Genomic DNA, 23,202 nt, shown 5'->3' with positions numbered 1-23,202 from the left:
TCTAGGTATAGGTTCCCCTGTAGGCTGAATTTCTCCCATAGCTACCTATTATTGAGCAGATACTCAATGACTATCACATACAATTACATGAAACCAAAGCTATGCTACTGAGAAAGCATGTACACCTCCTCCATTCACTTCTTGGTTTATTTAGTAGTGTCACAAAAAGGTCATATTTCCACAGTCCATCAGAGTCTGAGTCATTTGGGCTTTTTACTGAAGAGTAGATCTTTGGGATTATGGGTGATGACCCTTTGTAGGACACTGAAAACAGATAGTGCCACAGAGCAGAGGAAGGGCAGGCAGCACAAATTAAGCCTTCATTCTTGTTGTAGTTGCCTTCAAAATGTTTTGTCACTCCCTTGCCCTCTTTAATTCTTTTCTGAGCTATATTGACCCCCGCATCTTTCAGTGTCACTTGTACTATATACTCATTATTCCTGAATGAGTGTGTATCAAGGAACTTCCACTTTGTGTAAAACCAGTCAAGGACAAATAACACAGTGTTCACTCCTGTAAGATGCTGATAGTACATACTTGCTTCCAGTAAAATGACTGAGATGTGTTTCTCTTGGGTGAGGGGGTCCCATGTTACGCTTCACACCCTATTGTCCTCACCATGGGTCCCATCACAGTTCACGCCCACCACAACATAGGGCCAACAGTTGATCCAAGTAGACTTGCCTTTAAAAATAATCTACTTAGTATCTGTTTTCGAAACAAATGGTACAGTAGGCCTCCAAGTTAATGCTGCAATGAATGTAATCTGTTTTATGGAATTACCAGGTTAGAGGCAAGAAACAATTTTAAGACTTTTAATATATAAAGTATCCAAAAAATCCCCGTTTGGTTTGAATTTTTCATACATTTACTTCTATATAAGATAAACAATTTATAAAATATAACAAAGAAAGCTTTTACACAAGATTTAAATAAAATTGTTAATGATTCATTTGTTATAACATTTATTTTGACTTATATTCATAGCTGTATACAGATGTATCAGAAATGATGGCAGAAATGAAAGCTAACATTGCTGTGATTAAATGAGCTAAATTTGGAGTTTTCCAGCACTGGCAAAAATTTACAAATATCCTTTTCCATGAGATATGAAAACTTCTTTGATTTCAGAGAATTGTTTCTCACTTTTCATCATCTGAAGCAACTTATTATATTAGTAGTAAATTAGAAGCTGGTATGGGCAGGAGAAATATTTAAACCCCACTTAATTTCCCACTGCATTTTCCCACAAGTCTCGTAGATTCTGAGTATCCTTTCTGTTTTCTTTGGTGAGTGATTTGAGGAAAACTTAGGTGACTTTTATGTAGGAGCTTGGAATGTTTCATGGGTGAGTGGATGCAAGGAGTTTAAGAGGAATTGTTAATTAATAGTAGCAGAAAGTTATGATTTGTATGCAATAGCTAATAATCAAGTTCACTCCTTACAGAGGACCACTTTGCCAGACATGCTGTTTTTCACATGGGCCAATTAAGATGTAAAGCTTGAAATCAGATCAACGAAGTGTTTTTTTAAATCTTCCTGTCAGTTGGGGGAAATAACCTTACTCCATAGAACCTCTCTTTTACAGTGATACATGTTGTGATTCCATTTAACCAAGGGATTCTTTGAAATAGCAGCCTCCCTAGTTCATTAAGGAATTTGTCTGGCAATCATTAGTCAAAAGACTGGTGAGCAGAACAGTTTAAGCCCAAGAGGAACTTAATTGAAAATTAATTTGAAATTAAGAAAAAACCTTCTGGGATGATAACATAAATCATTTGGGTTTCAACAGGAAAAAAATCCATTTAGGTATCTTTTTTATTGATGTATAGTTGACTTATAATATTATATTAGTTCCAGGTGTACAACATAGTATTCAATATTTTTATAGATTATATTCATACAAAGTTACTATAAAATATTGACTGTATTCCCTGTGCTGTACATTATATCCTTGTAACTGATTTATTTTATACCTAGTAGTTTGTGCCACTTAATTCCCTTCACCTAAAAAAATTAGGTATCTTTTAACAGTATTATATATTTTTTAAAAAGGTATTCTTCCACCATTGACAAGTTCTAGGATAGAGATGACAGCTCCAAACAGCCAAACACCTGATGAGAAAAAAATACTGTAAAAAATACTGTGTTCAGGAAATAATGAAGTTTATTTAAATACAGATTAGGTGCTCCACTCTTCCTCTTCCCACCCCCACCCCCTGTCTCATCTCCTTCTTGCCTATCCAGATACTCTAATCCTGTGGTGATTCCTAAGTGACAGCCTGCTATCTTGAATCCTATCACTGTCCCTCAAGTTTAGTTCAGTTTTGAGATGAAGCTAGGGGTTTAGAAATGTTGCCTTGGGGGCTTCCCTGGTGGCACAGTGGTTGAGAGTCCGCCTGCCGTTGCAGGGGACACGGGTTTGTGCCCTGGTCCGGGAAGATCCCACATGCCGCGGAGTGGCTGGGCCCGTGAGCCATGGCCGCTGAGCCTGCGCGTCCGGAGCCTGTGCTCCGCAATGGCAGAGGCCACAACAGTGAGAGGCCCGCGTACCGCAAAAAAAAAAAAAAAAAAAAGTAGAAATGTTGCTGGGACTTAAGATGCTGGGAAATGTTAACGCTGACGCATTCTTGCTACCTGGAACCAAGAGTGAGTAATAGGGAAAAATATATCAGGCAGTATTTCTCATTGTTCAAAGGCCAGTTGTTCTTGTCTGATTATTTCTTCAACTAATAAGTACTGTCGGGCTGCTGTGGACAGAAGGATGGGAGAGATGTAATAGAAAATGAAATATTGTATAGGTCACAGTTTCTCCAAAGGAAAATCTGCCAGGGAATAGTAAAGAAATACTTCTCTTTGAATGCATCTTGAGGAAATGTTGGAACTTAATTGAAAAGTTGTTGTGAATGACATTGCTATTTGCTGCTACTAGGCTTCAGATGAGAGCAGAAAATCATACAAAGAAGTTTAAAATCATAGCGTTGATTAGAGGCTATGCTCAAGGGGCAGCTACCATGAAGGGAAGCCCTAGAAAGGTAAAGAATTGTGAACTGGATGGTTCCTTCCTTTCCAGGCCTTCCTTGAGATGCCTTCTGAACGCTAGAAATTGCAAAGCAGCAATATACAAAGAATTGGAACTTTGTAGTCTTATCGCATAGTACTCCAATAGACATAATTTAAAAGTCCTTTGTCATAAAACATGGGAACACAAGAATTCAACTCCAGTTTGCCACCTTAGCAGGGGAGAGGTGTGAGGAGAATTTACTGAGGTGCAAAGAAATCTGAAGAGTATATGAGAGGTGTCTTAGTTTAAACTTATGGAAGACCAGAGAAAGAGAAAAGGGAATATTTTACTTTGAAACTAGATCTATCCTGCTTTCTGAATAGAGGAGAGACAACCAAGAAATTGGAACACAATTCAGCATGAAGCCGGGACGGAACTGGTATGGCTCTCAGGGAGTTTATAAAAATGTAGAACTTAATAGTTAAAGAAACACAGGTTTTTGGTGATATAAATCACTTGGAAGGCAATAGTTATTTTAAAATGTGAACGCTGTGATGAATGCCAGTTAGTGGCATGCAGCGTTTGAGCCATTGCTTGAAAAGTGGTTGCTTTTTTTTTAAAACCGTTTTTAAAATTGAAGTATAGTTAATTTACAATATTCTGTTAGCTTCATGTGTACAGCAAAGTGATTCGTATGTATATTCTTGTTCAGATTCTTTTCCATTATAGGTTATTATAAGACATTGAAAATTGTTTCCTGTGCTGTACAGTAGGTCCTTGATGTTTATCTGTTTTATATATAGTAGTGTGTATCTGTTAATCTCATACTCCTAATTTATCCTTCCCTCTCCCCCTTTCCCTTTTGGTAACCATAAGTTTGTTTTCTATGTCTGTGAGTCTATTTCTGTTTTGTAACTAAGTTCATTTGTGTCATTTTTTAGATTCTACTTATAAGTGATATATGATACTTGTCTTTATCTGACTTCACTTAATATGATAATCCCTAGGTCCATCCATGTTGCTGCAAATGGCATTATTTCATTCTTTTTTATGGCTGGGTAATATTCCTATATATATATATATATATATATATATATATATACACACACACGCACACACACACGCACACATACAGACAGACACACACACACACACACCATATCTTATTTATTGATTCATCTGTCGATGGGCATTTAGGTTGCTTCCATGTCTTGGCTATTGTAAATAGTGCCGCTAAGCACACTGGAGTGCATGTATCTTTTCTTTTTTTAAAAAATTATTTATTTATTCATTTTTGGCTGCGTTGGGTCTTCGTTGCAGCACGTGGGCTTTCTCTAGTTGTGGCGAGCAGGGGCTACTCTTCACTGGGGTGTGCGGGCTTCTCATTGCGGTGGCTTCTATTGTTGCGGAGCACGGGCTCTAGCGCGTGGGCTCAGTAGTTGTGGCACACAGGCTTAGTTGCTCCCTGGCATGTGGAATCTTCCCCGAGCAGGGCTCGAACCTGTGTCCCCTGCATTGGCAGGCAGATTCTTAACCACTGCACCACCAGGGAAGGCCTGGGGTGCATGTATCTTCTCAAATTAGAGTTTTTTCTGGATATATGCCCAAGAGTAGGATTGCAGGATCATACGGTAACTCTATTTTTAGTTTTTTAAGGAACCTCTATACTGTTCTCCATAGTGGCTGCACCAATTTACATTCCCACCAACGGTGTAGGAGGATTCCCTTTTCTCCACACCCTCTCCAGCATTTGTTATTTGTAGACTTTTTAATGATGGCCATTATAACCAGTGTGAGGTGGTACCTCATTGTAGTTTTGATTTGCATTTCTCTAACAATTAGCGATATTGAGCATCTTTTCATGTGCCTGTTGCCCACTTGTATGTCTTCTTTGGAGAAATGTGTATTTAGGTCTTCTGCCCATTTTTTTTTCTTTTTTTTTTTGCGGTATGCGGGTCTCTCACTGTTGTGGCCTCTCCTGTTGCGGAGCACAGGCTCTGGACGCGCAGGCTCAGCGGCCATGGCTCACGGGCACAGCCGCTCCGCGGCATGTGGGGTCTTCCCGGACCAGGGCATGAACCCGTGTCCCTTGCATCGGCAGGTGGACTCCCAACCACTGTGCCACCAGGGAAGCCCTGCCCATTTTTTGATTGGGTTGTGTTTTTTTTGATATTAAGCTGTATAAGCTGTTTGTATATTTTGGAAATTAATCCCTTGTTGGTACCATTGTTTGCAGATATTTTCTCCCAGTCTGTGGGCTGTCTTTTTGTTTTGTTTATGGTTTCCTTTGCTGTGCAAAAGCTTTTAAGTTGACAGTGACTGATGGGGGAGAGACAGGAATCACTGTCCTCTCCGTGAGGTAGAAGCTAGATGTTGTGTGAACTGAACATGTCTCTCAGTTGAATTGCATGTGCAACATTTTGTTCATGGTTTGGGGCAGATACAATCTGCATCAAGTACAATATCCAGAAGAGGGCTATGCACAGGGTTGTGGCAGTAAGAGTTCATTAAGTTAAGTACTCATGCCAGTCCCAGGTTCTTCTGCTTTTGGATATGACTATAGTTTGATTTTCTTATAAATACATGGTGCAAATGTTAGGGAACAAGCTATTGGAACAGACATGGAATGAAATAAATACATTATAGATGCCCATGTGCAGGTGGGAATAAAGGACTGCCACGGTCTGACCCAGAGGCACTTCTGCCAGCATCTTAATTTCAGACACAAAGGGCTTCAAAGGCTCTAAGGAAGATAACAATGAAGGGGAATCAGAGCGTACCAAGAGGGCAGTTTCCACTGAGTAACCCCGAAACCCAAATCAATAGTGTCTTCTACCCACAAAGGTACTGAGGTAGTTACAGGATAACCTCTCATATTAGGATCTGGATATGTTCTAGTGGTTCGCCCTTAGCCCTTCAAACCTCAAACGGTGGCTGGATGTTGGGTGGAGAGCAATAGGCAGTGGTGTGCTGGAGCCGGCTCATGCTAGCTTGTGAGACAATTATTAAATTTTTAGGAATTTTTGAGCTAGTTACTAAACTGTGAATAGCTTGAAATTGGCTATGCCCGCCCCCCACCCCGCCCACTTGCCCAGAAAGCCAGTTGTTAAAGTTTTTCAGCACACCACTGGATATGAAGCTTCTTGTGTACACAAAGGTAAACCTAGAATTGGAACTCTTCTTGGTCCGAACACTGAAGACCTGGTTTTTCTCGAGTCATCTGGTTTTTTTATTTTGTTCATACTTCACGATGACCTAGCTGCCATGGCACCTTATGGGCCATGATCTTTATCTGTGTTGACCGTGCCTATAGCCTTAGTTCTTCCATATCCTTGACCAGTTTTTAGTTTTCCCTTGGTGGTGTTAACTCTGCTGGAGACCTTAACTAGGCCTCAGTTTGCCTGCCTTGAGTCCTGGCTTATGGCACTACAGCTTCAACACCCATGATGTCTCAGAGAATTAAATAAGATTGTTCATTATCTGTGTGTATCTTGAAGAATGTTCCTCCTTGTAGCAGACATTACTGGTGCTCTGTCCATATCCTTTGACACTCACTATTTTAGTGTATGCCAACAGCATCTACAGAGAACACCTGCACTCCAGTGTCTGATGGCAGTTGTAAGGTAAATCCCTCAGCTTCCTCATTTCTCAGGTGGAACAATTCTGGCACATTTTCCACAACTATCTCCCAGAACTCTCCAGTGGGATTGAGTCCCAGTTGCCCAGAGAGGTAACGGTTCATTTACATATCCCCTCTTATCTTCCTTCCCTATATCACTTTCCCTCTCCCTTGCTGGTGCTCCTGGAATCACCTCCTAAATAAATGACTTGTACCCACATCCTTGTCTCTGGGTCTAATTCTGGGGAAGAACCAGCCTAAGACACTCATCCCCCTCATTTTTATGCCAACAGCAGAATGGAAGGCACTTATGAACTACATTCTGAAAAATTCTTGAGTTATAATACCAAGACAAAGAAGATTCTTGATTGGCAGATCACATATTAATAAATGTTCAACTTGGCATCTCCTTATTTTTAATGCTGTGTGATGGCCAAGCATTTTTGCAGTGGTGCTTGTTGCTTTCCCTTTGTCATCATCAAAGTGAAGTAAAAGGGACACACACATATTTGGTTTTAGTCCTGTGCTTTATTTTTAATTCTGTATAAATAAATACAAAATGACAAAAAGATATACGTTTACTGAACATTGCATTGATAGTGTGGCATTACACAGTGTGTCACAATATTTCAGCTTATAATTGTGTCCTCTAGCTGTTGATGCATAATTCTATAACTTTTAGGGTACAATTCGTCTGGAAGCTTTAGTGGAACCCCTGAGTGCTTACACTTGCAAAAGTTTGTTTGGGGAGTATCTGAGCCACAATGGCTCAAGTCTAGGGATATTTCTGGAACATCTAAAACAGTAAAAGAGTAAGGGGTGGAGAGGATATTCTTTTTGCGTTCATGAGAGGCATGCAGGGGTACAAATCTCAGACTACCACACTATAGTTATTTCAAGTTTAAGCATTGGATTCAGTATGTCTATTTATAAAAATTATTCAGTAGTACTGATTCTTTCTAAAATTTGCGTTTTAACCATGGGAGGTCAATTGGCAAGGCCTGTTAACAACATTAGGGTTTTTTCTTTTTTTTTTTGTCATTTTTCTACAATACACGGTCAACAAAAGCGAAAGATTAAGTGGGACCCTTTGCCAACAACCTCACATTTCTTAATTCATATAAATGCAGACAGATATAACAGCCTGGGATCTTTCATTTAATGACCTCCAGTTCATGGGACTCAACATTCTTACAGATTCCACATCCGCGTTCCTGTTCAAGCTGCTGTGATAAGTATTTATTGCACATTCGTTTAGGGCTCCCTCTCAGTGGATCCTCTTGAGTTTGGTGAGTTAAGTGCTATGACTCAAGGGAATTTTTTAATATTCTTGTGAATCAGTGATGCCTTCTGCAGAAATGAAGATTTTCATGTAGATGATGAAATGTCATCTCAACATAATACCCTGGGGAAGATAACACTTGCTCCCAAGAGGGAGGGGCCTGGCATCTTGAGTCATGCCTTGGTGATGAGAATTTTTAGTTTTTCCAACCCTCACTCTTGATTATTTTTTTAATCCTAAGAAATGACTTTTCCATTTTAAAATCTTTGCCTCCCCCTCCCCCCAGGTTTTGATTACAGACTGTCAGCCCCCTCATCCCTGTGTAAGACCACCCATTCAAGTATAAACACAAATGAGAATGTGGTGCAGTGAGGTTGAAAAGAGAAGTCTCATGTTTAATATCTAACATGACTTTTGTCCTGATGCCCTGTTGATCTTTGCTAAAACATACAGCTTTCCATCCTGCTTTGGATTCCAGCAAAAGCTAAAATACTTCATGAGTTACAGAACTCACCACCTTTACTGAGGGGTGTGGTAAAAGAATCTACTTTGAGCTCCAAAATGATCATCTACAATTCATTTTTAAGTGAAATTCTTTAAAAAGAAATCCCGTTTTTATCTTTTCCTATGGAACAAAGACAGAAATGGAAAGTAAAATATTTCCCCTATCAGAAATTGTCCATGTATTGAAGGCATCCAGGTTGCCTGATGACATCATCGCAGGAGTATGGAGAGGGGCAGTATTCGTTCTTCTTCCAACCTTACTGAAAGTTTTAGCAGTGCCCTTTTATAGGCAGCAGCTTGAGTGTTGGTCTATTTTTAAGGGAGATTTGGACTAAGATGGAATCATTTACTAAATATCTGCATAAGTCTGGAATGTGAACGTATTTTGCCATTAGGATTGAAACTTAACTAAGTATATGTTGAAATATGAAAATGAGCTCATTCATGTTCGCTTTTCCCTTGGTCCTTATTTTCTGGGCTATTTAGGGAAATGTTGATGCTTGAGAGTAGAGCAAAGTGGCAAAAATCCAAGGGATTAAATTTAGTTCTTATGTATGTCTTCCTGCCATAAAATATTTCCAAGTTAGTTAACTAAATTAATTGAACATGCAGTTGTGAAGTGGAATTCTTCAAGGATTTGCTAGTCAAGGCCTGGTTTTCTGACCTAAGTTTTTTTATCTGCATTACAGGTTGGCTTCTGAAAAAGGAAGCCCTTCTGGCCTTTATTCCATTTGTTGGAGAGTTACTACTGATGAGAGAGTGTCCACACAGAAATTAGCCTGTGGATGTTTACACACACACACAGGCACCCACCAAACTCTAGACAGCTTTTTTCCCGTGTGTGTGTGTGTGTGTGTGTGTGTGTGTGTGTGTGTGTGTGTATGTGGGTGGTGTGAGAGACAGAGACAGAGAGAGACAAAGAGAGAGAGAGAGAGAAACAAAGGGGGTGGGGGCAGAGAGGGAGAGAGAGAGATCTGATTTCAGTTTCCATGGAAATGGGCTAAATAAGGACTTTAACAGACAGGAGTATGAGTGCAACTTCTTTGCTATTCCCAGCTCAGAACTATTGAGAGAAAATTTGAAATCATTCCAATCCTTTACATTTTTACAAGATCAATATTGTAATTTGGTACCTGTGACATATAATTTTGGATTCAAACTTTCTTTGTGATGGTGAAATCATGCATCCATTCAGTTAGCCCTGTGAAATCAACTCAAATGAACCCCCACCACACCCCGCAACCACTGATTTGACACTGCACGCATATATACTGCTTTGTCACTCCCCTCGCAGGCTTTTCTGCTCCCTCTCCATGTAGGTGTTGACCTACACCGAGCGTTTCCTTCTCAACTCTAAATGCCTGTGGGAGATCAGAATTCTATGGAAAAGAGAGACCAAATTTATATTTTTCTTTGGCCTCTGTTGACTTCCTTTGAGCCCAGGCATGTAGGTACATAGGATTCTTCCTGCTACAGTTTTATTCGACTGTTTGTGATCATATATTAAACTGAGGCCAGGAAATGTGTTTTTCTTTTCTTTCTCCAGAGACAGAGATGTAACACTGTGACCATTAAAGCCAAAGAAGGCACCAATATGCAGGGTTTTAATTAAATGACATCTGCTGCTAAACAAAAAACCCAAACCTCTATCTGTAAGACATTAAGTCATATAAACTTCTTTGATTGCTCATTTGGAAAAAAAAAACGACAACAAAGAACACATACTAACTGCTTTTAAAAAGCACTGAAATATCTGAATGTAAAAAAGAAAGGAAAGGGAAAAAAAGTAAAACTGAAGATATTTCCCTGGCCCACTGCCATTTCTCTCTTTGGTGGTGTCTATCAGAAGATTAGAAACCTGTATGAAAAAGTGAAAGCAATAAGTTTGAAATCTTCTTTACCCTTGGAATTTGCTCTCAAGATTGAAAACAGGATGCTTTATTGGAAGATGGGGTTTTAATATGAAAGGATAGTCAGCTAAGGCCTCAGTGTATTTGGCATGAGGCATTTCCCAGGTTTAGTGTGCTAAGTGGCTCGGCGGCTGCTACAGCCTATAAGTTCCTTGTGTAAGCCTAAAGTATTGCCCTCTGGTGAAAGCTGGTCAGATGGAGAGGAACTGTGGGATTGCCAATCATCAGTGGGATGGTTTTCCCTGCTGATTTTGTTTTTGTGTAGGTGTGAGATGACGTAAATACATATTTTAGGTGTCAGAGGAACTCAAGTGCTACAGAATATAGGACATCATTTTCTGTTTCCTGAAGGAGTTGGTCATTTTTTATTCCTGATTTTCTTTAAACATCTTTAACATGCCTTGACTTTAGGTAAAAAATAGAGTTGGTTAATTCTCCTTGATAGACAAGTGTTTTAACTCTTTGTGGGAAATTTTTCTGGGCAAGTTTTCAATTAATTCTACCTGAGCAGGTGTTGCCTGCCACAGATCAAAGTGGTGTGACTCACAGTTTGTCAAGCGCGGGTTGCAACTGTGGTATTTTTCCCAGTAGGGTTTGATGCTTATCTGTCTCAAACCTGACCAAGCTGAACTAATAATGTGCTCTAGGATTTGAATATTCCTCTTTAGTTTAAAAGTAATTTATTACTTTCAGAATCACCTACTTTCCTGTTGTGAAGAAACCCAACTAAAATAGTGGGAAACACAAGGTAACACTGGGGTCTCTGTTGAAGAAACAGATAAGACTTCTGAAGGCTGAATTTAGTGATTAATCTGACTGACAAGATGTAATCTTCAGATCAATTGCCATGGATACAACTTTAAAATTCATTGTGATTTAGCCCAAACCTTTACAGAATAATATGCAATTTCAGGAACTTCTTTCATTAGCTGTGACAATAAGAGAGGGACCACATTTTGCTCTCTAAACTATTTTATGTCTAGGGTGAGTATCTTTCCCAGCATCACTAAATGCTTGATATAGATTCTCTTCCCTTTTGTCACCCACTGAAGTTGGACTGCTAAAGGAACGTTTAGCTGTTATGACTACTTCATTGTTAATCATTGTTGGCAGGAGTTACCTTTGATGTTAAAAAAATGCATTGGCTATCTAGACATCCTTTTTATAGCTTTGAAACATCTGCACATTTAGAGGAATGAGAGAAATTTGGCCAAGGAATTATTAAACCCAAGTTGAAACTGTCCTTGTTTGGGCCTAGCATTCAACAACTCTGCTCACAGAATCTAACTGGAGTGTGAATACGTAACTGTGGGCGGGTGAATTATGGGATCATAGACAATAAAAATAGAACCTGAGTGTGTTTCATAAAGTTACTAAGGAGGAATTATGGATTGAGAATTCAAAAGAAAATGTGGGGTCCTTTTATTTAAAAAGTATAGATTCAGGCTCCATATCTTTTATCTTATGGAGATTCCTGAACAACTGCATTATTCTCAGCTCATGTTTCTACTCATTGCACACAAATTTGATTCATTTCACCTTCCCAATAATTACCTTTTTTCCTGCCACACTCTAAATCTTAGGAACTGCACTAGGGCTCCTCTCACCAACTTCTTTTTTTTTTTTTTTTTTTTTTTTTTTTTGCGGTACACGGGCCTCTCACTGTTGTGGCCTCTCCCGTTGCGGAGCACAGGCTCCGGACGCACAGGCTCAGCGGCCATGGCTCACGGGCCCAGCCGCTCCGCGGCATGTGGGATCTTCCCAGACCGGGGCACGAACCCGTGTCCCCTGCATCGGCAGGCGGACTCTCAACCACTGCGCCACCAGGGAAGCCCCTCCCCAACTTCTCTTAATGTCTACTCCCTGTGTTTGTGTGTGTGTGTGTGTGTGTGTGTGTGTGTGTGTGTGTGTGTGTTGTGGGGTGGCTGTAAGTTTCTGGTGTTGGATAGTTCTTTCTGTTACTTGTGTGACTTTTCTCCCAAACTGATGTTTCTTATCACTAGGCTTCCCTGGGTGGCACCTCCTTTCCTTGACATGGATGAAAGGTACTGGCTTTCCCATCAAACTAATGCTGCAGATAAACGGCAAATGCCCACTCCTTCTTAAGACTGGGAGTTGGCAAAGCGAAGCGACCACCCCGTATGTACTTCTTCCTTCCTCTCCACTCCTTTTCTCCTTGGCTGGATTGCAAAGCAAAAATTCTAGGTAAATTTCCACAATTCCAGACTTTGGGAGAGATCTCTGTGGTTTGGGGTCACTGCTGTTCTCACCTGTGACTTAGAAAAATTCCATCAAATGCAGTTTTCCACTAGAAAGCTGTTAGCACTTTGTAAATTCCAAGAAACATTCACTTCCTCAGGTTTCTTTTTCTTAAAGTGTATTATATGGCTGGTCTCAGACATGCTCACGCACAGGAAACATATAAAAGGGGAAGATAATATTTTTTATGGTTCCCTACAGATAGCTGAAGCCTTTGGCTTGCCAAATCCCACCGAACCACAGGGCTGGGCCTACTAAAGCATTTTAATGTGCCTCAAATGTGTCAGGTATGTTGTAAAAGGCAGTGTGCATGTGCATGTATGTACTTATGTGTGTACATGTGTTATAGGTGTGAGTGTACATGCATTATGTGTGCCTGGTGTGTGTGTGTGTGTGTGTGTGTGTGTGTGTGTGTGTGTGTGTGTGTGTGTGTGTGTGTGTGTGTGTGTGTGTGTGTGTGTGTGTGTGTGTGTGTGTGTGTGTGTGTGAAGCAGCGCTAATGGGTCGTTACCAATTTTGGCCAGTCACCTATGGTCCTGGGAGGCATCATGGAATTTGCCTTGGTGATTCTGGAAGGGGGCAAAAGCAGTTCTGGCAGAATGTTAATTTAAAGAATAAAGATGTGAAAGTCTGAGCCAGACATGTTGAAGTTTCACCCTGGAAATTAAGTACATTGTTTTGCCAAAGAGAATCGTATGGGTTTTCCCCAGGATGAGCCTGGAATGGGTGGGTAATAGGAATGGGCCGAGTCTTTGCCATTTTGTGGGAATTAAACGAAGCACTTTATAGATCTCAGTGAGCAGAGTCTTCAAACTTCATATCACATGCTACAAAGTGGGGCTGATATCCCTCCACCTCAACAGAAGGCTTCCCTTTTCACGGCTGGGCAGAGGGTTCTGTAAATGGCACTGTTCAGTCACCCGTGCCTCCTTTGTGCTTCAGGGAGGGCTAAGCAGTGCTTCCCCAGCCTTACCCTTAGGACAACCCAGGTACATTCCTTGTGCCTCAAGTTATGCCAGAGGAAGCACAACTAACAGGTACACGTAGAGTCGTTTATTCTCTAGCTTCCTCCATCCATGTCTACGATATCTAGCTGATGGTTGGGAGTCAAGAGAACTGGGCTTCAATTTGTATATCTGTGTCCAAGACACATCTGTCCTTAAATGTAACCATATGTCCATGGCCGTGATTTCCTATGTGTTCACTACAAGTATTACCGAGATGAATGAGACACATTCTCTCCCTCTCTTGAATAGAGATGACTTGGGAGCACCCCTTCAAGGATGGCATGCTGCTGCCACAAGCATAGACCTGTAAAGCTTGGAAATAGGCTGCTCTGCTGCTTCTTCTTTAACAGGGCCCACGTCCACATGTCACCTTTGCTGGCTGCCCCCTCTGTGTGTGTCTATGTGTGGGGAGTGGTTACTGTAACTCTGAGGCTATATATTCCTTTGTTGCAACAGTAAGTATGTGGTAGCGGCCTAGTATTCTTTCTGCCAATAAGAGCATGATGCAGAGGGGTCCTTTCCCCAGTCTCGCCCTGGAGAGTGTGTTTAACTGGTGCTAGAACATAGATTGGACAATGAAAACACGTTTGCAGATTAAATAAATGAGTGAATGAGGAATAAAGGAAGAGTAGTAGGCACTTGGCTGGGCATGAAGAGACCAGTACCTAGAAGCAGTTTTGGCTCCTTGGAGAAAAGATGGTTGAGAAATTGTTGATTGCCCTTTAGCCAAAATGAGGACACTAGGATCACACTCCCAATGAGGTCTTTATTAATTGAGGACAGTTGTTCTTCACCCTTTTGGGGTCGCAGACCTCTTTGGAAACCTGATGACAACTATGAACTCTCTTTAGGAAAATGCACATATGGAACATATAGACACATTTTTGCGTATAATTCAATTCTAAGGAGTTCAGAGTCCCGCCCTCCCACCAACTCATTCATGGCCCCCAGGTTAAGAGCCCGTGATTTAGACACATAGAATTTGGCAGTAAAGTGGCAGAATGGAGAAAGGACTGAGGCTAGGAGCTAGGAGACTTCAATCATAGTCCTGTATCTGCTTCTAACTGGCTCTGTGCGTGTAATTTCACTTCTGCAGGTTTCCATTTTCCTAAGTGAAAAACAGAAGGGTAAGCTTAATTCTATCCAACGGTTCATCTGGTGTCAACATTCTGGAGGGGGAAGAGGCTGGCGTGTCCCACAGGAACAGCATTCCTTCCACCAAGGGCCCTCTGTGGGTCGCCTCCTTGGTAGACATTGCTTTCTTTGTACTTTGAAAAGAAACCTTCTTTCCCCGGGTCGGCTCCTCCAAACCTTTGCCGTGCTCATTTTAATCTAACCTGAAAATTGACACACAGGCCATAGCTGTCTGCTCACCTCGCTTCCTCTTCCTTGCATGGTGCCCTCACAGATATCAGAGGACTTCAAACACATCACCTGGGCAGAAGGGGGGCAGGTGAGAGGCGGGCTGGGGAGGACAGCCTGACACTGCCTATTCAGGTGAATGGATTTTAGCTCATTCACTTTCCTCTTTGCTTTCTCCTGGACTGGCATGAAACAGAAATAAACAGTTGTAACCACCACGGGGAGGTACTCTGCAATGTGTTGGCTGAAGCCATTCTCAGTTCTTTGCCAGAGAATCTGGTAGTACTAATTTAATATTTTCCTTCGTGTTGCAGATTTACCATGCTTTAAAAAAATAGGAACTTTGTCTTTAAATACCTGGTGCTTTTTATGTAGCACAGACTTAAAAGCAAATTACCCCAAAGGAATGTTCAAATGTCTTCAGACAAGCCGGGCATAGTAATGAAATAAGCGCCCTCCCCTCCCCACTCCATTCCCAACTACCTGTAATCCCTTTCTTTCAAGGATTACAATCCAACTCCACCATCTAGGGCTTGTGCCACCTTCACACTCACTCCACTAAGTGATGATCCAGCCAAATTTTGAATGTCTTAAAATGACCAGGACAACTGCGTTTTTACATAGCCCTAATCCTGGGCTCTGATCTGCACAAATCTGCTTCTCTGTAGCTTTCCATCCTGAGCTCTAGTGCTACTGTGTGGGATGGACAAATTACAAATAATAATGTCTTGAGTTCCTTCTCTATGCCAGGCCTTGCCATGAGTGCTCTCTGAACATCTTCTCATGTTAATCCTTACAGTAAACCCACAATATCACTCAAATGTAGGCTCTCGAGGGCAGATTTTTTTTTATGTGATTTGTTTACTGCTGTCCCCAGTCTCTAGAACAGTATCTGGGTGATATTAGGCACTCAGTAAGTATTTGCTGAATTGAAAGATAGTTACTGTTATTATCGCCATTTTACAGATGAGAAAACAGAGATTCACAGAGATCAAACACTACTATAAGCTGCAGGGCTACTTTAATAGGATCCGAAGGAATAAAAAGCCATTATAAGGAGGATATCATTTGTGTCCAAGAGGCTCTGACTCATGCCACACCCCCAGGGCGGCTGCCCAGCCCACTCGTTCTTGAGATAGACACAGCCACGCTCCATTGCTGGGGCTGGAGGAAAGTGATGTCATGGTCCCAGAATGCCACTTAGAACAATTGGGTGGTGGTTGGTTAAAATAAAAGGGTTATCAAGGGCCTTGTTCGGAGCAGCATATTTGCACAAATAACTGTAGCCATGGAGGATGGCATCTGATTAGCTCACTTTTGCCTGAAAATTGAGGGGGTAGAAATGGTAGAAAAGGTAGGAGCAAACACAAACAAATGTCACAAACCAAAGCAAAGCAAAACCCCAAAACCTAAAACCGCCCCAAACCCCAAACAAAGCTTATGAGCTGGAACAATGGCGAAGGAGTTTCATCAGCGATTATCTTATTTTTTCTGTGCAACAAATATGCTCCTTTTAGCCCGAGGAGCCCTCATGCTATTCATTGGGCCATTGCTATAGGACTTAACAATAATGCCCTATTTCAAGTGTCATTTTCTTTCTTGCAAACCCCAAGCTTCTTGTGAATTTACATCTTCTGTTGAGTTTAACTCAATGAGAGAATATCACCCTTACCCTGACTTTTCTTTTTTTCTTTATGAATGGCCAAGAAAGCCCAATATCACAGTTTTTTTTTTTTTTTAGTTGAGCAGGGGAAATATTTTTGATGAATGGAATATTTTCTTTGGTAAACAAACAATAAATACGAACTCAAAACCAACCAAATAAGTTTCTTTGGTAAAGTGGACATTAATGTCTTGGTTGGAATTAATTGAAAAATAAAACTTTTGCAAGTGTTTGCTAGGATTGTTCCTTCCCTCTTTATAGCAATTGAAAAAGTAAAACTTCATGAAGTAAAGACTTAAATTTTGGGGGGATGTGATTCTGACCTATTTTCAAAATGTCTTTTCCATGGTGGGGCTAAACCAATGCTATCAGAGCAATTATTAATAATGAATATTAACAAATAAGTAATAATGATCTAACAATAAATAATAAGTAGTCAATCTTGGCATGCAGACTCCCCCCAAAATAATTCATTCATTCCACAGTCAGAATTCCATAAGCTTAGATTTCAAGTGCTGAAAAGAGAAGTTGACAAGTTTGAAAATGCCCTTCATTTAAAAATACAATATCCCAAGGTGTGCAGAGACCCAATCAAGAGGGAAAACTACTATCTGTCATAAAATAAAGTTCCACATAAGTCATTCTGGTTGACCAAACTGAATGGTTAAATTCTCAACAAAATCTGCTTAATTGGTATGTGTTGTATCAGTTTTGTGGAGTCACTGTAACCCAAGGTGCTCCACGTGGCTGGCACTAAATCAATGGCTGATTTAGAACACGCTCTTCAGAAAATGATTTAGCAACATATGATTTAAGAATAAAACCAATCCCCTCTTCAGCTGTGTTTTATCAATGATAGCCTAGTTGCAGGCCCCTTGGAGAGAGAATTGATCGCAGATCTATTATGCGAACTTGCCCTTTTTCGAGGATTGCATTTGTCCTTAGATTAAAGCTCATTATCTTCTAGTTGAGTGCATAACACATTGGTATGATCACTTAGTGTGTTTGCAGGAGAGCTTGAACAAGTGTGTAATGCACTAGCTATGATCCCCTGCACATATATTTAGAACTGTGTGAACAACAGTACATGAAATAGAAAGCACAGGTTTGCACTTGGTGTAGTTACATCTGAATCATTTGGGAATTTTTGCTGTCTGGAAAGACAATGGTAAACCTAAATCCCAAACATTACCCAGACATTAAAAAAAAGTCTGCCTTATGGCCAATAAGTCCTATGTTTCTTCCTTGGAAATGTACTTTGAAGGGAGTAGTAGCCCTCTTATGAGAAGATCTAAAATTGGCCTGCCCTGTCTTAGGCATGCTAAAATGATGGAAACCCTCCAGTGGTGTGACCCTGGGTGAGTCACTTTATTCTCCTAGGTCTCAGTTTCCTCCGCTGCAGGGGATGGGGAAGTTGCACAGTACATCCGCTAAGGTCCGGAAAGGTAAGGTGCTTTGGGGAAATGCTTACCACTACAGATGTCTAAATAAGCTACGTCTCTAAAAGGGAAAAGTACTGTAGACATTTACCTCAAGTGTGACCAGGTTTTAGCTTCATTTTTATAGACTTAAAGAAATGCAGGGGTCGGGGGCAACATACACAGCCTCTTCAGATCAAACCATTTCTGTTTAGATCCTGTAGATACTGCAAGTCAACAGTATAAACATCTAGGCTCGATAATGTACAGAAGGGCCGTGCAAGGAAGTAGAGGGGTACCAACGAAGGTGGGGGGGCGTGGGGACCAGGAAGATGAAAGTGCAGCCAGGTTAGCAGGAAAGCTTGACTGTCATCGTTGATAGATTTATGGTGGTGATTACATCTTCCAGTCATTTCCATTTATCTCACTTTCAGCCCTTTATGTCTGCCTGAAGTTCTCAGTTTCAGGACTTACAAAGTTTCAGGACTTTTCTTCTCTGTATCTCTGAGCAAGCATGTCTCCTGAGCAAAGGCAGACTGGCACTACAAGTGGGAAGCTGTGGCAGATAACCATGTCAGTGTTCATTTCTCCTTCCTCAGCTATGTGTGGGCAGATGTTATTTCTGGGCATCCATGCAAAAAAAAAAAAAATGCATGTAGGGCCAAACCGCAAACAGCTGTACCAGCTGGCCTTTTTTTTTTTTTTTTGTCAAAATGGAAATACTATCTCTGGGTTCAAGTAGACACCTGCTTTTCCTTCATCATGCCAGGTATTTCGGTTTGGCTCTGTGGTTTTGGGTACTCAGAGCCTCTTGCCAAGAGCTGTAAGTAATGAAGCAGATCCATTTGGTGACAAGCAACGAGATATACCAAAATAGAATTGCCTTAACTCTGCATTGCTGGAGCTGTCATTGGTTTAAAGGTATATTAACCAAACCATACCGATGTTAAAAGTATATTGATGGTGGGTGGGTGGGGCGTATGATAAATTCATTCTGGACAACAAAACTGCCTCACCCGGGTGAGTTTAGAGGTGACTCAGTTTCAGTCCATGGGTGATGGCCATTCCGCCATGTGTCTGTTTCTGAGGTTCTGGCTTGCTTTTGGTGGCCAGAACTTTCACAAACATCCCCTTGGGGTGTTGGGGGGATAGATGAGACGGCAAAGACCTTTGACCTTAAACCACAGACGCTGCTTGGAGCTGCCGCTCTGCAGAAGTTCTGGAAGCTTTACTGTTTGAGCGACGCTCGAAGCTATTTCTGCCTTGGCAGCTGACCTTTCAATCAGGAGGTTTTTGTCACAATACCAGCAACATCTGCAGTGTGAGTAGAAGAGGATTCTGCTTGCTAATAAGCTTTTGCTTATTTGATCTTAGTTTAAGAGACTATGAGTCTCCTAGGGTGTGTGTGTGTGTGTGTGTGTGTGTGTGTGTGTGTAAATTTTCTCTGATGACAACCTTTCGTTTTAAAGATTGAAAATATGCAATGCCCATTTCCCCACCTTGTCCTTTACTTTTTTTTGGCGATGCCTATTTCTTATTCTTAAAAACCAAAGAACAACTTTCAATTTGTTTCCATTAACATCATCCCTTTGCTCTTGATAAGACCTAGGGTGAAAATATAACAAGCAGACGCTATCACACTGTTGTAATTTGGTCAACCACTCTGGTACTATCGATATCCACCATTTCTACACACTCAATTTCCTCCTGATTTTCAGGATTTTTCTTCTCTTTCCTTTTTTTCTTAGAGGGTGGCAGGAAAGTCAGTATCACAGGTAAAATGGCAAAGCAGTGAAAGAAGGTGACAAATGCTATTAAAAACAAGCACCTGAACAGTGTACAGGTCAGATTTGAAGGCACAGCTGCAAGAGGAATCAGACCAACAAGATAGCAGAGGTAACTCTGTAAAATAGCTACCCCATGCACTTCCAGGGCATTTTTTACCCACTTCGTTCTTGTGAAATCCTTGCCCAGAACAAAGGTGGATAATAGTGGAGCACAGTTGTCGATTGTGTAGTTAATTCCGTAAATTAAGCATAGCACAGAGATGCAGTCCAGTTCTACTTTCCATAATGTCATGAAACCTATAACTCCAAACTCCACGGACACAACCGTTAGAGTGAGCCAGACATTAATCAGAGAATCTGCCACCAGGAATGCCGAGAAGAAGAGCAGGAACAAAGCACTGATGCAGGAGTTGTGCAGGGGGGCTCCCAGAGAGGAGGCGTATCGATCCATGTACACGAAGGACGGATTGAAGACGATGAACTTCACCTTGGAGGTGACAGAAAGTCTCCTCAGGGTCTCCAGGAGATCATAGAGTTCTTCTCTGTTCGTTTCCATGGTCTTGGCCACCAAAAACATTCTGGAGGCCACTACATCAACCTCATCATTGTACTTTTTAGAGAAGATGATGTCCTCTTGAAAATGTGAAAATTGGGGGGCTTTCAGGAAGGAATTTCTCAACATGTCTGTGAAATTTTTCTTAGGCAAGCCAGTGGTCACGTTGAGTTTCCGAAGGTAATTTAAATAGCTCTCAAACCAGGATATTCGCACAAACCCCTTGGTGTATTCTAGCACGTCTTCTTGGACACTAGTGTTCCAGTATTCTATAGACTCGTATATGTAAAACCCAATCACCGGACTGTAGTTGCTAAAGTACTTTTGCTGGGCAGTAGTGTACTCAATGGTTTGTGTCGCCGTTGCTACGATGTTACTAAGGTCTGACCCTTCACTGACCTGCAGATAGCCCATTAAGGCAAAGGAAATATAAATAAGGTAAAAGAGAACTACAAAAGGCTTGACATAGGTGTTGGTTATCCAGTCACAGTAATAGCGTTTGAGGAAACATACCAATAGGTGACTCTCGTAAGTGTTCGCTTCCTCGCCGTCAGTTGTGTCCTCGCTGAACCTGGCCGTCAGGAGAAACCTGTACCATGCGGGCTTCTCCTGCAATGCCTCGGGCTTTGGGACTTTCCTACAGAAGATACTATGCTGGTAATTGTTTTCTATGTAGCCAGTGAATACCAGGCTGGAACCATAAAACGAGAGTACATAGAGGTAGTTGAAGAAGATTGCGATACAGGAATTGCAGCAGAAAATCCTGGCTGCCTCAATGTTCGTGAAAGGGCTGGCCCCTATGCCAAAGGTGACCAGGTACATGGCAGTGGTGAGAGAAAAGGAGAGCATGGAGTCTGCATAGACTGCTGCAGTTCTCTCTTTAACGTGTTGGTCTTCTCTAGTTTTCCTCCAGGAGGATAACATTTCAAAAGTCCCATATAATCCATGACCTGAGGGGGCAGAAAAAGACCAGATCAAAAATTTTAAAGGCTAATCTCTCTAAAGAGGGGAAACACCTTGGTCCTGGGGAACTACTGGGTCAAAGGAAATATAACCCGTCCTAGGGGTGACAGGTGACAGTAAATGTCACTGATTTCTCCTGTGGAGAGAGAAACTCGTGTTTTAGTGAATCATAAATGTTAAGGGATAGAGGGAAGATAGAGGAGCTGAGATCTTCATGGCTTCCTTCTGGCTCAAGAAAGCTGGGTGGACTTTTGCCTATAAAAATCTGAGTAGACGTGTGCCTGTGTCTTTTGGGGATTATGCACATTGATAGTTTAGGGTTGTTGGTGCAGTTTGCGGAGTATTTGTTTGCCTTGGTTGGTGGAACACTCCAGAGAGGATGCCTGGCCACTCGTCATTTTGCTTGTCATCCCCACAAGTCTGGCTGGAGGTCAGCACAGACTAAGGCGGTGGGCAGAGGGTTCTGAGTTAACGGCTCATCACCTCATTTAAGTTTGGCCAAGTAGAAGGCTTTAGGGAGAAAGAAGCACTGTATTTAATCTGAGCCTTCACAGGAACCTAAATCACAGCCTCTTTTTGCTTCTTCCCCAAATATCAATGCAGGAAGCAATAAATCTGCGAAACAGAGGGAAGCAAAATAAGTAGGGACAAGTTTCAGTGAACAGGAAGGATGGAAGAAGGAACAAGATTCATATGAACTCAGTGGATAAAAATGAAAATTCAGGTTGCAAGTTTGTGGCGTGTCTCTTGTCTTCAGGGATGTCTGACCCGTTTTGGTTGTTTATGGATGGCGTCGCAAGCAGGCGGTGACTCTGCTGGCTTCTCTGCACTCTTTGGCAGTGGCCTCTGAGGGACCGGGCCAGACCAGTAACCTCTCTCCTGAACTACTTAGTGCCTTTGGCTCCTTGGTTAGTATTCCAGTAACCTTGGAACAGCACAGGTACAGTAAGTGCCCGTTTTGACTTTATTCTACTGCCTAAAACCAGATCTAGTTGAACTTCTCCCATCTTTCCTAGTTGGAGCCAGACATTTCCTGGACGGGCCTCCCCAGGTTTCCAGGCCACTGCAACATTGAAAAGACCCACAAAGTGACCTGTTGTGGCTTTCTATCGCCCCTGTCTTGGCACTGAGATCGGCAGATCTCATTTTCTGCTTCTACATCTTGGCATAGTCAATCCCATTACTGAGGAGAATAAAATCTTTACCCTGTGGTACAATAGTCTGGTTTTTAAAAATGAATTTAAAATCTCCAGCCAATCGTAATACTGAGTAAAGTGAGTCACTGTTACCTTGTGTTCAGTCATTGAGCGCTTGTCTTCCCTCGTGCCCAGGCTGGTATTTATATATGTATTGTGAAGTCTTGGCCTCAAACCCGAATGCCCATTTCATAGTCACGATGTAGGCCTGTTTCCTCAGAGAGATTTGGCATCTATCTTAATTTACTAGGCACTGCTTTACAGCCACTTTTAGAGGTCAGGTCAAGACTGTCAATTTGATAACTAGCACCGTGGCCCCTATTCAATTGGAGGCACCTAAACTCCCCAGACATGAAGTAAAAAGTGCACTCGTTGACTGGCATACTGTTGTTAATTATGTTTTAGATAGTTAATGTCTAGTCTTACCAGGGCAAACTATTTATTGAGTTTGTTGCCACTGTGTTCTCAGGAAGGACCAGCTGATCGTTGATTAAAATAACTGATCCCGGGCTTTCCTGGTGGTGCAGTGGTTGAGAGTCCGCCTGCCGATGCAGGGGACACGGGTTCGTGCCCCGGTCCGGGAGGATCCCACATGCCACGGAGCGGCTGGGCCCGTGAGCCATGGCCGCTGAGCCTGCGCGTCCGGAGCCTGTGCTCCACAACGGGAGAGGCCAC

The 23,202-nt window shown here is 41.7% G+C and overlaps 1 protein-coding gene across 1 annotated transcript in view; it reads right to left on the bottom strand.

Moving 5' to 3' along the window:
* Positions 1-11,930: 11,930 nt before the first annotated feature.
* The window catches only part of PTCHD1 (patched domain containing 1), a 57,896-nt gene continuing 46,624 nt past the window's right edge, over positions 11,931-23,202 (bottom strand). The window contains exon 3 of the mRNA XM_004283076.3: positions 11,931-21,318. Within this exon, the coding sequence (XP_004283124.1) occupies positions 19,664-21,318 (1,655 nt within the window). The 3' untranslated portion in view covers positions 11,931-19,663. The remainder of the gene's footprint in view (positions 21,319-23,202) is intronic.

This window comes from Orcinus orca, chromosome X, assembly GCF_937001465.1.
Source record: "Orcinus orca chromosome X, mOrcOrc1.1, whole genome shotgun sequence".
In the NCBI taxonomy this organism is placed as follows: domain Eukaryota; kingdom Metazoa; phylum Chordata; class Mammalia; order Artiodactyla; family Delphinidae; genus Orcinus; species Orcinus orca.
Note: the sequence above shows the minus strand (reverse complement) of the source record. Positions and strands in the feature narration are given on the sequence as shown.